This window comes from Mugil cephalus, chromosome 6, assembly GCF_022458985.1.
Source record: "Mugil cephalus isolate CIBA_MC_2020 chromosome 6, CIBA_Mcephalus_1.1, whole genome shotgun sequence".
NCBI lineage: Eukaryota > Metazoa > Chordata > Actinopteri > Mugiliformes > Mugilidae > Mugil > Mugil cephalus.
This window is the reverse complement of record NC_061775.1, coordinates 25,904,781-25,915,916: the sequence shown is the minus strand read 5'-3', so window position 1 is coordinate 25,915,916 and position 11,136 is coordinate 25,904,781. Positions and strand designations below refer to the sequence as shown.

Genomic DNA, 11,136 nt, shown 5'->3' with positions numbered 1-11,136 from the left:
GGAAGCTAACGTTGGGTAATGAGGGGTGGGGGGGGCGGAGGCGGAGAGTAGACATCCAGTGGCTAAACAGGTGCAGCAGCGTTGGTCCAGTGTCGGGGCTCCGGGGACCCTACGTAGTCGAAAGGCATAGTTCAGGGGCCTCACGGTGTTTTTTCTGAGGAGAGACGGGGGGAAACAGGAAAGTTTGGGCTCAGTCGGTGAGAAAACGGATCAAAGTGGATGATTTTTACGGATATGGGAGCTAACGTCTTACCTGTCTAGCTCTCTGGAGGAGGAGCGTGTGTGGAGTGGCACTTGGTTTTCTGCAGGAAGACAACAACGGTTTATAATTTAATTTTATTAAATTAAAAAAGTATAGAACATAGGTCTACAACAAGGGGAATGCAGAGGTACTGCAGAGGGGTTGCAAAATCTTTGGTTGATTAGACAGTCTTTTATATATTTTTTTTTAATTTTCCCCCACAAATTTAAATTTATTTAAAAATACATTAACATGAATCCAACACATTAAAGTGACATGATAAATGGAGGCAGAAGACGTTATCTTTCTTACACAGTATTACTCCTGCACACATTAAGCCCCGCCCCTATCGCTGCTGAGCCAATCACGAGGCCGCATATTACACTCTGTCAGGTTCACTGCAATTGGCCGAGAGCCTATTCAGTTCCCAGGTGAAATCCCAGAAACACACTGCGATGTTAGCAGAAGAGAAGCTAACAGCTAAGTTACAGACTTAATGTTGTACCAACAAAGCGTCGGCCTACTCTCATTTGATCTACGGGATAAAAGGATGCAATAAGTTGCCTCAGTGTAACCTGGTTATAATAAAGTTTATATTTCCAAGACATGTCACCTTCATAGATGACACAAAGTATGTTTTTGTCAGTGTGCCACCTGAATATTTGCAGAATTAATATATAAAAGTGCGCGCACCCTTCACAGTTTTTGACATTTCTGCGTAACTCCCTTGTATTTGACATTTTCTGCAGCACTGACACACATTCAATGCATTTAAAAGTCTCTAAATCTTGAGCTGTTATTTTTTTCACCTTCTGATTGAGTCGGTAGTGGAGGCTCCGGTCCGACAGCCACGGGTGCCTGAGGGACTCGGTGGCGCTCATCCTCCAGCTCTTGCTCTTCACCAGCAGGCGTGTGATGAAGTCCTTGGCCTCGTCGGAGATGTCCGTGAACTCCTCCTCCTCGAAGTTCCACTGACAGGCCAGGATGTTGTTCAGCGTCTCGTTGTCGTCGTCCCCGAGGAACGGGGACAAACCGCTGAGGCTGGAGAGACGAGATGGAGGAGGAGACGAAACAAGAGGTCAGACTGGTTATTAATTTATTTATTTTGTGTGTTTGTGTGTGTGGACGAGCGCCGTCGACTCACAGCATGTAAGTGATGACGCCCAGACTCCACATGTCCGTGGGGAAAGACACAAACTCGTAGTTGATGACTTCAGGGGCTAAAAATTCAGGTGTTCCAAAGTTGACCTTCAGCTTCTCTCTGGGTTTGTATCTACACAGAGACACAGCAGCAGAGACATGAGACACAAACACAAACACAGCTAACGACTAACATTCAAGTCGGGACAAGCAGAACAAATAGAGTCTTTACCTTCTGGCCAGACCGAAGTCAATGATTTTGATCTTGTTTGTCGCTCTGCTCACACAAAGGATGTTCTCTGGCTGAAAAAAGAACAAAATGTGTTAGAAAAAAATAAAATAAGAAGCTTATATATTATACAAATGACATATTTTATGCAGTATATCAATCAATCAATCAATCAAATTTCATTTAGCCGTTTACAATAACCAAAATGTGCAAAGCCATAAAACAACACAAAAAATCACCACATTAAAGCAATACATAAATATATAGTTTCATGCATTTACTCATATCTTTAGCTTAATAACATATTATTTTTAGTTTTCGGAAAACAAGAAAAAAATCACAATTTTTAGCAGCACATTGGTATTTTTATTGATACTGTAACAGTAAGTCAACAAATTAGGCTAATGCTAACTGCTATATATATATATTCATATTTATTGCATATATTTTTTCTACTATATTGTATATCTTTGCATATCTTATGTGTACTTACTTTAATAATACTCTATATACATATATACATACATATATTTATGTGTATCTTTTATATATAAATATTTCTTATGTATTTTACATTTTTTTGTATATTTTTACATATACTTTTTTATACTATATGTGCCTTTATACATTCTACCTCATTTTACGATTTAATAACCTTTTTTATGTGTTTTTTATATACTTTCATATATGTTTTGCATATTTTAAACATTCTTCATATATTTATTTAGATTTTATCTATGTTTATACTTGCTAGGATGCTAATGGATACTGAATTTCCCATGGGATGAATAAACTGTTCCATTCATCCATCCATTCATGCATCCATCCATCCATTCATGCGTCCATCCGTGAGACTAAGAGAGTTTTACCTTGAGATCCAGATGCAGGATGTACATCTTGTGCATGTACTGGAGCCCTTCACAGATCTGGCGTATGAACAGCACCGTGTCCAGCTCCGTCAGGTTGTAGTTCTCGTCGATGATGCGGTCGAACAGCTCCCCTCCTTCCACGCTACAGACAACACAAAGCACAACGCAAACACAGTTAAAAGCTTGTAACTCTGCAGGATTAACCCACGTAGAACACACACGCCTCAGGTGGACTTACTACTCCATGACCAGGATGATGTCGTGGCGGGACTCGAAGGCGGCGTACAGCTGGATCAGGTTGGCGTGGTTCAGCTGGTTCATCACCTGGATCTCATTCCTCACCACATCCTGACAGGCAGACAGAGTCAAATATGGAACCACATATAGCAGTGAAAGAATGATTAGATTAAAAAAAGGGGGGGACAGGTGGTTTCTAAGAATCTCCTACAAATTTATGGGAGGAAATTTATTTGTTATTGCACAAGAAATTTGTGGACCAGACATAATTTTGGACTTCCAGGAAACTAGAAGACAAAAATTTATCTTAAAGTCGTCATTTAATCAACTTTTTTGAATTTCCTGGAAATTATCTAAAAAAATGCTGATGCACTTGGGGGCGTGTACCATTGAAATCCAAATATGGAACAATTATAAGGAGAGATAAATAAAATGTGTCTTTTTTTTTAACAATTTTATACCATTTATAGATGTTAGTTAACTTTAATGTGTCTTCAAGTCAAAGATTTAAAGCAGAGACATACAGTATTTTGGGCCTTTTAAAATTTTATGTGTGGAACTGTAAAACTTTTTTTATTGTTTAAAGAAAATAATTCACCTAAATTCACCTAAATTTGTGGAACAGACATAATTTTGGACTTCCAGGAAACTAGAAGCAGATTAACTTTTTATTTTGCATAGACAAAAATTTATCTTAAAGTCCTCATTTTGAATTTCCTGGCCATTATCTAAAAAATTGCTGATGCACTTGGGGGCGTGTACCATTGAAATCCAAATATGGAACAATTATAAGGAGAAGTAAATAATATTTATAGATGTGAGTTAACTTTAATGTGTCTTCAAGTCCAAGATTTAAAGCAGAGACATACAGTATTTTTAAGATTTTATGTGTGGAACTGTAAAACTTTTTATTGTTTAAAGAAAATAATTCACCTAAAAGAGCCCTGAAATAAACTTTTAGTGATTTTAAAATATTATTTCTTGCTCTATAAAACAGTATATGGTGAAAAATGGAGAAATTCTGGAGATATTTTAGTAGTTTTCTGGAAATGGTTTAAAAACCTTGATGACTCATCTTACACTCATGGGTGTATGCTAATTTTCTTGCACCCGCACAAAATGGGGCGGAGCCTGTTCAACCCAGCTGTCCAATCAGAGCAGACAAGCCTCACCAGCTTCCTGTTTTTACAGGCAAACAGCACCACAGCGTCTGTTTCATGGTGTCTTCTGTGGACTTAATCTTTTCTTCTCATGTTGTCTTCCTGTTTACTCCTTTTTAGATCATAACTGGAATGAGCCTTTATCTGATTTTAGCCACATTTACTGAAAACAGAACACTTCCTGGTTGCGTCAACAAGACAAGATTCAATCTGTTTCCAAACGTTGCAGAAGAAAAATGGAAATAGAAGCTGTTGAGATAGTGGGGAAACTGTTCGGGCCTATTTTGCACATCTTCCCATATTTTATATAGTCACATATCACTGAGCTAAAATCTAAAATCAGACAAGAAGTGTCAATTGTTTTGTCAGTCAGCGACAACTAAGGATTTGGCAGCGAGTCGGATCTGAGCTTTCTGAATATTTCAGATGATGGTGGCACCACACAGCTACACTCAGACGTCACATCAATAAAGACACAATGAGGCTGACACATGCCCTCAGAGCAGCTATTATTAAAATCTAATCCTTTACGCTGCTAAAACTAATCACCTACTGGACCCCGACATTTGTGAAAATCTATTCCGCTTCGCATTCAGCATTCAGTGCCGCACCTTCTCTTTCTGGCTCCGGGCCTTGATGATCTTGGCAGCCAGCGTCAGGCCAGACGAGTTCTCCGTGCACTTGTGGACTTGACCGAACCGTCCCCTGATGAAAGAAAAGCAAACAGATGGATGAGAATTGGATGAGGGGAAAACACGCTGGGAATTTAATTTTATTATTAAACCCTAATAAATCTAGTCAGTTTCTCGAGCAGGACATCGAGCCGATCCAAGCGTCTCGAATACGAGGATTCATTGTTTTACGGTTGCTTTAGAATAACACGAGCTGTATATCAAGTTTTGGACGGTTTTTAAACCGTAAATCTGAATCGTTTGGTCAACAAAACTATAAATTTGAAGACTTCATTGTGAATTTATGTGATTTTCTTAGTACTTTCTGAGGTTTTACCAGCCAAATCACTAGTAAAAATAATCACGTTCTGCAGCTTTTTACTCTTATACATTCAGAATAATCTGCTCTTTTGATCATTTAGACATTCGTGGCTATATTCTGAGCCATTATATCAGTAATTTGAGAAATGTGCTTGGCGTGCTGAGGAGTAATCTCCAGTTTGAGAGGCAGGACTTAGCGCCGGTCTGTTACATCACTGAGGCTATTTCACAAGTACCCCTCGAACATCACAATCATTTGCCCTTTAGGAGGCAAAAAAATAGACCGTGGGGAAAACCATTAGGCGGCGCTTCAACGGGGTGTGACATCCTCTGTTATTCCATTAGAGGTGGCCGATGTATTTGAGCGTCTTACGGAGGGAAATGAAAATACACTGCGGTAATGAGAGACGGGTATTGTGCGCTGTCGCTGTCACTCACCCTCCCAGGACCTCTTCTCTGTTGATGCTGTAATAGGTGGCGATCTGATGGGGTTTGGGAGTCACGATGCGGTGGTCGAAAGGGGCCACGGGTGGAGGACTTAAGTCTGGATGGAAATAACAAAAAAAATAAATAAAATAAATAAAGGCAAAATGAAGAGTTCCCCAGAAACAAGGTGGATGGAAATAGCGGCGCGCCATCGCCTCGTTATCTGCTCGACACAGCTGCGCCAAGTGACTGACATGTCGGTGACGCCTGAAGGCGCATAGCGCCGTGACACCGAATCTGCTTCAAAGTCCGAGGAACGAAAAGTCAAACGTCAGAAACTAAATCAACAAGTTAAGAGAGAGGCTGCGACACATGACTTAAAAGTGGATTGACGCCAAACAGGGTCACTCAGATCACAATCTATCTGCTTTGCTACATCTCTGGGTTTTGGTAGAAACCACATTCCTTAAAATATCAGTATCAAGCAATCTAAAAATCAGGTGTACACAGTAGTTTTAGATGAATATCAGCACATAAATCCCAGCTCAAACAATTCGATTGGCTCTGCAGGTCTTTGCATGGGGCATGACTTAAAAGAGGACTGGTGCCAAACAGAGCCACTGCCAAGATTTTGGAAATACCCAGATCACAATTTAGAGATATTTATGACTTGCTTTGTGACATTTCCACCACATCGCTAGTCTTCCATGGCCTTGCTGCTTCCTGCACGCAATATGATAACCACATTCCTTAAATATCAATATCAATCAATCTAAAATATGTTGCAACTAAAACTGTGACATGTCCGTGCAATAAAATACACACTACAGGCTATTTCAGAATAAAACTTGATGTCGTAATAATTATTATCCTCAAAAAAGTGTTTTCAGAAACTGAAAGTTACAACTAGTCTTGCCTACATACAGTAGTTTTAGATGTTTTACATGATGTGCATGCTATGACCATATAAAGCCCTGCTCAAACAATTTGACTGGCTCTGCAGATCTTTGCAGCGGCGTGATCAGTTCCCAGGGAGAGGCAGCGACACATGACTTAAAAGAGGATTGGAGCCAAACACGAAATACTCAGATCACAATCTAGGGACATTTATGACTTCCTTTGTTACAACCACATTCCTTAAATATCAATATCAATCAGTCTAAAATCTGTTTCCAACCAAAAATGTGTCATGTTTAAGCAATAAAATGCACATTATATGCTATTTCAACATAAAAGCTGATCCTCAGAAAGTGTTTTGAGAGACTAAAAGTTACACCAAACCTTGCCTACACGTAATTGGATAGTTTTGGATGATGTGTATAACTATCACTGCATGAAGCCCTGCTCAAACAATTTAATTGTCTCTGCAGATCTTTGCAGGGGCATCATCAGTTCCCAACTGTGTGACTTTTCTTTTGATTTCTTTTCATGCATTCACGTCCTACCGAGAACAAATTCCTTGGACGCAGCGTCCGCCTCCTTCGCTGCCTCGTCGGCGTCCGTCTTTCCTTCGTCGGATTTGGAGGCCTGCGGCTCGCCCGTCTCCACCGCCGCCTGTCCGTCTCTACTTCCCTCCTCGCTGCCTTCCACTCTGCTTTTTTTGAGGTCGTCCTTCACCAGGTCTTCCTCTGTGACGCGGCGCTTGCTGCAAGTGGCCACGTCGCTCGCGTCCTCAGAGCTTCACGGGTTGAGGACGGAAGGGAAACGTGAAGGGGAAGTTTGTGTGATTTTTACATAAAGAAATAAAATGAATAATAATTCATTGTGGCGTGCATTGTTCAGCCAGAAATACCTTTCCTGTGGAAGAAGAGAGGTCTTGCAGATGTTGGCCTTTTCTTCTACATCATCCTCTTCTTTTCCACCATCTTCTGAACTGGCGTCTTCTTCCTTTTGCTCTTCCTCCTCGGGCCCGATCTCCCCAAAGGCGTCCCGTTCTCCCTCCTCATCCCGCCTCGCCGTGGCGTCCTTCTTCCTCTCCTGTGGGTGGGCGGCGGAGCTGCGTGTCCCATCCAGAATTAGCTCCGCGGTCTCCTGTCTCCCTCTGTCCTCCCCCCTCTGGACGTCGGCCTCTGTGTTTACAAGGGAAAGCTCAGTGTTCTGTCTGTTGAGCTTTTCCACCTGTTCCTGCAGCACAGGCTCGTTCAGCGACGAGGTGTCTGAGGCAGGAAAAGACATGAACATGACATTGAGGTACAGAGGCATGAAGACAGTAGACTGGGTCAAATTCAGTCACGATAACGTGTGCATATTAGCTTTATATGCTAAGCTAGCTGGCTGGTGAGCTGTTCCGTCATATTGGTCCAGATTACATCAAATATTCAAGAAATTACTGAAGGCATCATGACTTCACTGCAGAAATAAACATGTTTACATCCTGCAACAACAACTAGTTTTGCTCTCTAGAGCTAATTTCTTCATTTGTGACACCTGCACAGCAAATAGTTCATATATGATTCGCTTTCTCTCACTTCAGTTGCATTAAGGATTAGAGTTATACATAGTTATGCATAGCTCACATGCCACCTCTTTGCCCATTTTCATTTTTTTTTTAAGTCTTAAACCACTCACTTGTCCCTATTTAAGTAAAGAGAATCTCTTTTCCAGGGCAAGAACCTCAATAACTGACTGGACGTCTGTTTTGCCACTGACAGCTCAAACCTGCCACTGCTCTGAGTAAAGAGCATCGCAATAATTCATGAAACTTTGAGCCATGCAATTCATCTTAAACTCACCTCGGATGTGAGTGTATTTTGCCGGGTTGTACAAACTTGTGCAGCTGTTCAGTTTATTGATTTAAAATTAGGTTCTAAGCACCTAAATTCCTCATCGGTGTCGTCTGTTTGCTTTGATTCACACTGGTTTCAGCATGTTTGCTTCCTCCAGTGAAAGAATAGTGTGCAGATTTAGAACAATTATTGCAGATCTAAAAGAATATGAAAAATCTAAAGAAAATGTTCTCCAGAGAGATGCCAAATTAACTTAGCTACACTAGTGGTCAAATGTTTTACAACTCTTTTGAAATATGTGCAGTTTAATGTCTCGTTTTACTGTGAAATGAAAGATCAATATATAACCCAAAATATATTCTAAACTCATCACAGTAAACATCTTTGATTTAACATGTGAACACACTTCTTCTTTCTTTCTAAAATGGAAATCAAATATTTTTCTTTCAAATTTTGTTGCAGAACTTCCCAGAAATATGTGTCTCTTGTAGGGAGCTTTGCTTTCACTCTTCTGTCCAGTTCATCACAAACCGGCTCCACGGGGTTAAAGTCTAGAGACTGGGCCATGGTCCACTCCATGTTTTCAAGCTTTCCATCTAGTTTTTATCCTGAGGTAGTTCTGGTAGAGCTTGGACTTAAGTTGTGAGCCTCATCACAGAGCAAGGGCAGGTCGATTCTTCTAAAATCTTAATATGTAAATCTTTTTTTACATTCTTGTTCTCCTGCATAGTTCAGACCATGCAGACCACAAGTAATCCAGTAAATGAGTTAAAACCAAAAACGAGCTATGCATGAACTCAGGCGATGGTGCGTAATGTTTTACCTGTGTCCTGAGGTTTCCTCTTCTTCTGGGCCTTCGAGCCCTTGACGCTCAGCTTGGCTTTATCCTTGTCATCCTTCGCCTTGTGTTGTAGAAAAAAAAAAAAGAGAGACAAAAATGAATTATTAGACCTGCTGCATTCAAACGCTCTGCGGGACACGGACAAAACCTCAGGTACAAGAGTCTCACGTTCACATCGGTTCTTCATCGTTTTAAAGACAAGTGCATGGAAGTAATCTCTCTGATTGTAGACTGAAGAGTCTGACCTCAGCAGACCTTGTTATATACGCCCGATGTTTCCATTTGCACAATGGAGAGAGTGTTTGTTTTTGTTGCCACAGTTGCTACCGTAACTCAAGTGTGATGTGGAACGAGGAAAGGTCACATATGAGCTGTATAGCAGGTGGCATGTACCACAACACAGAAATCTAATTTACACTTTGAGACACATCAACAGTGGATATGGAACATGGAGTAAGTAATAAATATAAAAAAAGATGTGGTTATTTTTAATGCAACAACACTGGAGAAGTTCAGATTATCTCTGCTACACTTTCTAGAAACCAACAAACCAGTTTACAAACCACAAACACAACCTTTGATTCAGCAGAACTCAAGCATATGAAGCATATGAAGCTGCACACACAGCAGCAAAACGTGTAAAAGATGTTCCAGACTACGTGTTGTTACATACGAGGACACCGGCACATCTAATCACCCTCTACATTAATACCACCTCTTCAGACCAAGTGCCACGCTGAGTCGGTGCAGCTCCAGACACCGACTCGCCGCTGATAAAGACGCGGCGCAAGTCAGATAACAAGTCTGACTCTAATCATTTGCACCTCCCAGGCAAATGACAAGCTCTGCGCAAAGGAAAAACTACTTAACATTACAGAGAACCACATGTGGAGACACAGCAGAACCCGGAGGAGATAAACCAGGAGCCTTATCTAAAAGCCGAGAGGCGTGAGCTGCAGTTTGTGCACAAAGATGGAGCCATTTAAAGATGTTCTGCATCTGCTTCCTTTTAGAGAAACAACACATGTGCACACAATCAATCTATCATTTGCAACATTTCAAATTAGTGCATTTGCCACAATGGCTAAACTAGATGGAGATCTCGTCCTGTTGTTCGACCCCTCACCTTCCGGTTGCTTTTGTTCCCGGACCGTTTGAAGAGAACCTCCACCAGCCTGGAGCTCTTCACCACCTCCCCGATGAAGCTGATCACCTGCTGGGTGCCCTCCACCAGCCTCTCCACCCCGTCCAGCCTGCGTCCCTGGCTCTCCACGGCCCCGCGCAGCCCCCTGCACGACGTCTCTCCGCCTCCCGACCCGTGGCCGTCCTTGCTCATGGAGGCCAGATCCCGGCCCATCGCCCCGACGTCCTGGCACAGGCCGTCCAAGCGGGTCAGGACGGTGTGCTGCATGCTGAGCAAGCGCTCCATCTGGGAGCTAAGGGAATCCATCCGGCTCTCCACAGAGCGCAGCGCAGCATCGTGGGGAAAGGAAGAAGATGACGAAGAAGACGAAGAAGAAGTGGCTTGAAATTTTTCCGATCCACTGAGCGAGAGCTTCCTTCCTCCGGGCTTCTGACCGTGAAGAGGGTTCGGGTCATAAACTTTGGCTAAAGAGTTGACGAGGCTGGAGCTCATGGCTGACTTCTCGGTTTTTTCGCATAAAGAGCAAATGCTAATCACTCACTCACAACAACAACAACCATATGACTAGACAAAGCTAGAGGCAGGAGGGCAAATATCTCTCCCCTGATGCTGCGGCTCGGAGTCGAGTTTTAAGAATAGCAAGTGGCTGTTCTCCAAATTAAAGTGCAGCCCCCTGCGGACGTCAGGCACTGAGTGGCCAGTGATAAGAGCTGAGGGCTCGGGTGTGCGGCCGGGGATTGATGGGGGTTAGGGGGGAGATGCTGTGGGGGATTGCTATGTGACATTTGAGACACTTCAAAAGCCCTTCAGTCGGGCGTCAGAATCCCAAGAATCTGGAGTCTGAAATATGACCCCGTAAAAAGCAAGACAAACAAATAAAATGGACGTCCGACGGGAGAGGACAGAATATGGGTCCAGATCTCTCATCCATAATGTCTCACGAGATGTTGCAGCAGGTGCACACCGGTGTTTGTGTTATTTACTCTTAATTTTCAGCAGGGATGCATGTTTTTCTGACATTGTTGCACAGGAGGAAGAGAGGTGACAGGTGTGAGCGTTTGTGTGTGTGAGGGCGTAAAAACTGCACTAACCACCCGGAGCTCAGTCGAGGACAAAGGCCCCGGGAGTATT

General features: G+C 42.3%; 1 protein-coding gene across 5 annotated transcripts in view; it reads right to left on the bottom strand.

Annotated features, from left to right (window-relative positions):
- Positions 1-253: 253 nt before the first annotated feature.
- mylk4b (myosin light chain kinase family, member 4b) overlaps positions 254-11,136 on the bottom strand; it is a 30,686-nt gene continuing 19,803 nt past the window's right edge. For 2 of the 5 annotated variants that reach the window (XM_047587943.1, XM_047587945.1), the window contains 11 exons: positions 8,844-8,922; positions 7,087-7,450; positions 6,740-6,972; positions 5,307-5,412; positions 4,488-4,581; positions 2,718-2,827; positions 2,480-2,621; positions 1,614-1,684; positions 1,386-1,514; positions 1,051-1,282; positions 254-302 (listed from right to left, as the gene is read on the bottom strand). In XM_047587943.1, coding sequence (XP_047443899.1) covers positions 258-302; positions 1,051-1,282; positions 1,386-1,514; positions 1,614-1,684; positions 2,480-2,621; positions 2,718-2,827; positions 4,488-4,581; positions 5,307-5,412; positions 6,740-6,972; positions 7,087-7,450; positions 8,844-8,922 — 1,605 coding nt within the window. In that variant the 3' untranslated portion in view covers positions 254-257. Of the gene's footprint in view, positions 303-1,050; positions 1,283-1,385; positions 1,515-1,613; positions 1,685-2,479; positions 2,622-2,717; positions 2,828-4,487; positions 4,582-5,306; positions 5,413-6,739; positions 6,973-7,086; positions 7,451-8,843; positions 8,923-9,987; positions 10,649-11,136 lie in introns of those variants that run through there. The other 3 variants (XM_047587941.1, XM_047587942.1, XM_047587944.1) reach the window with 3 other exon arrangements.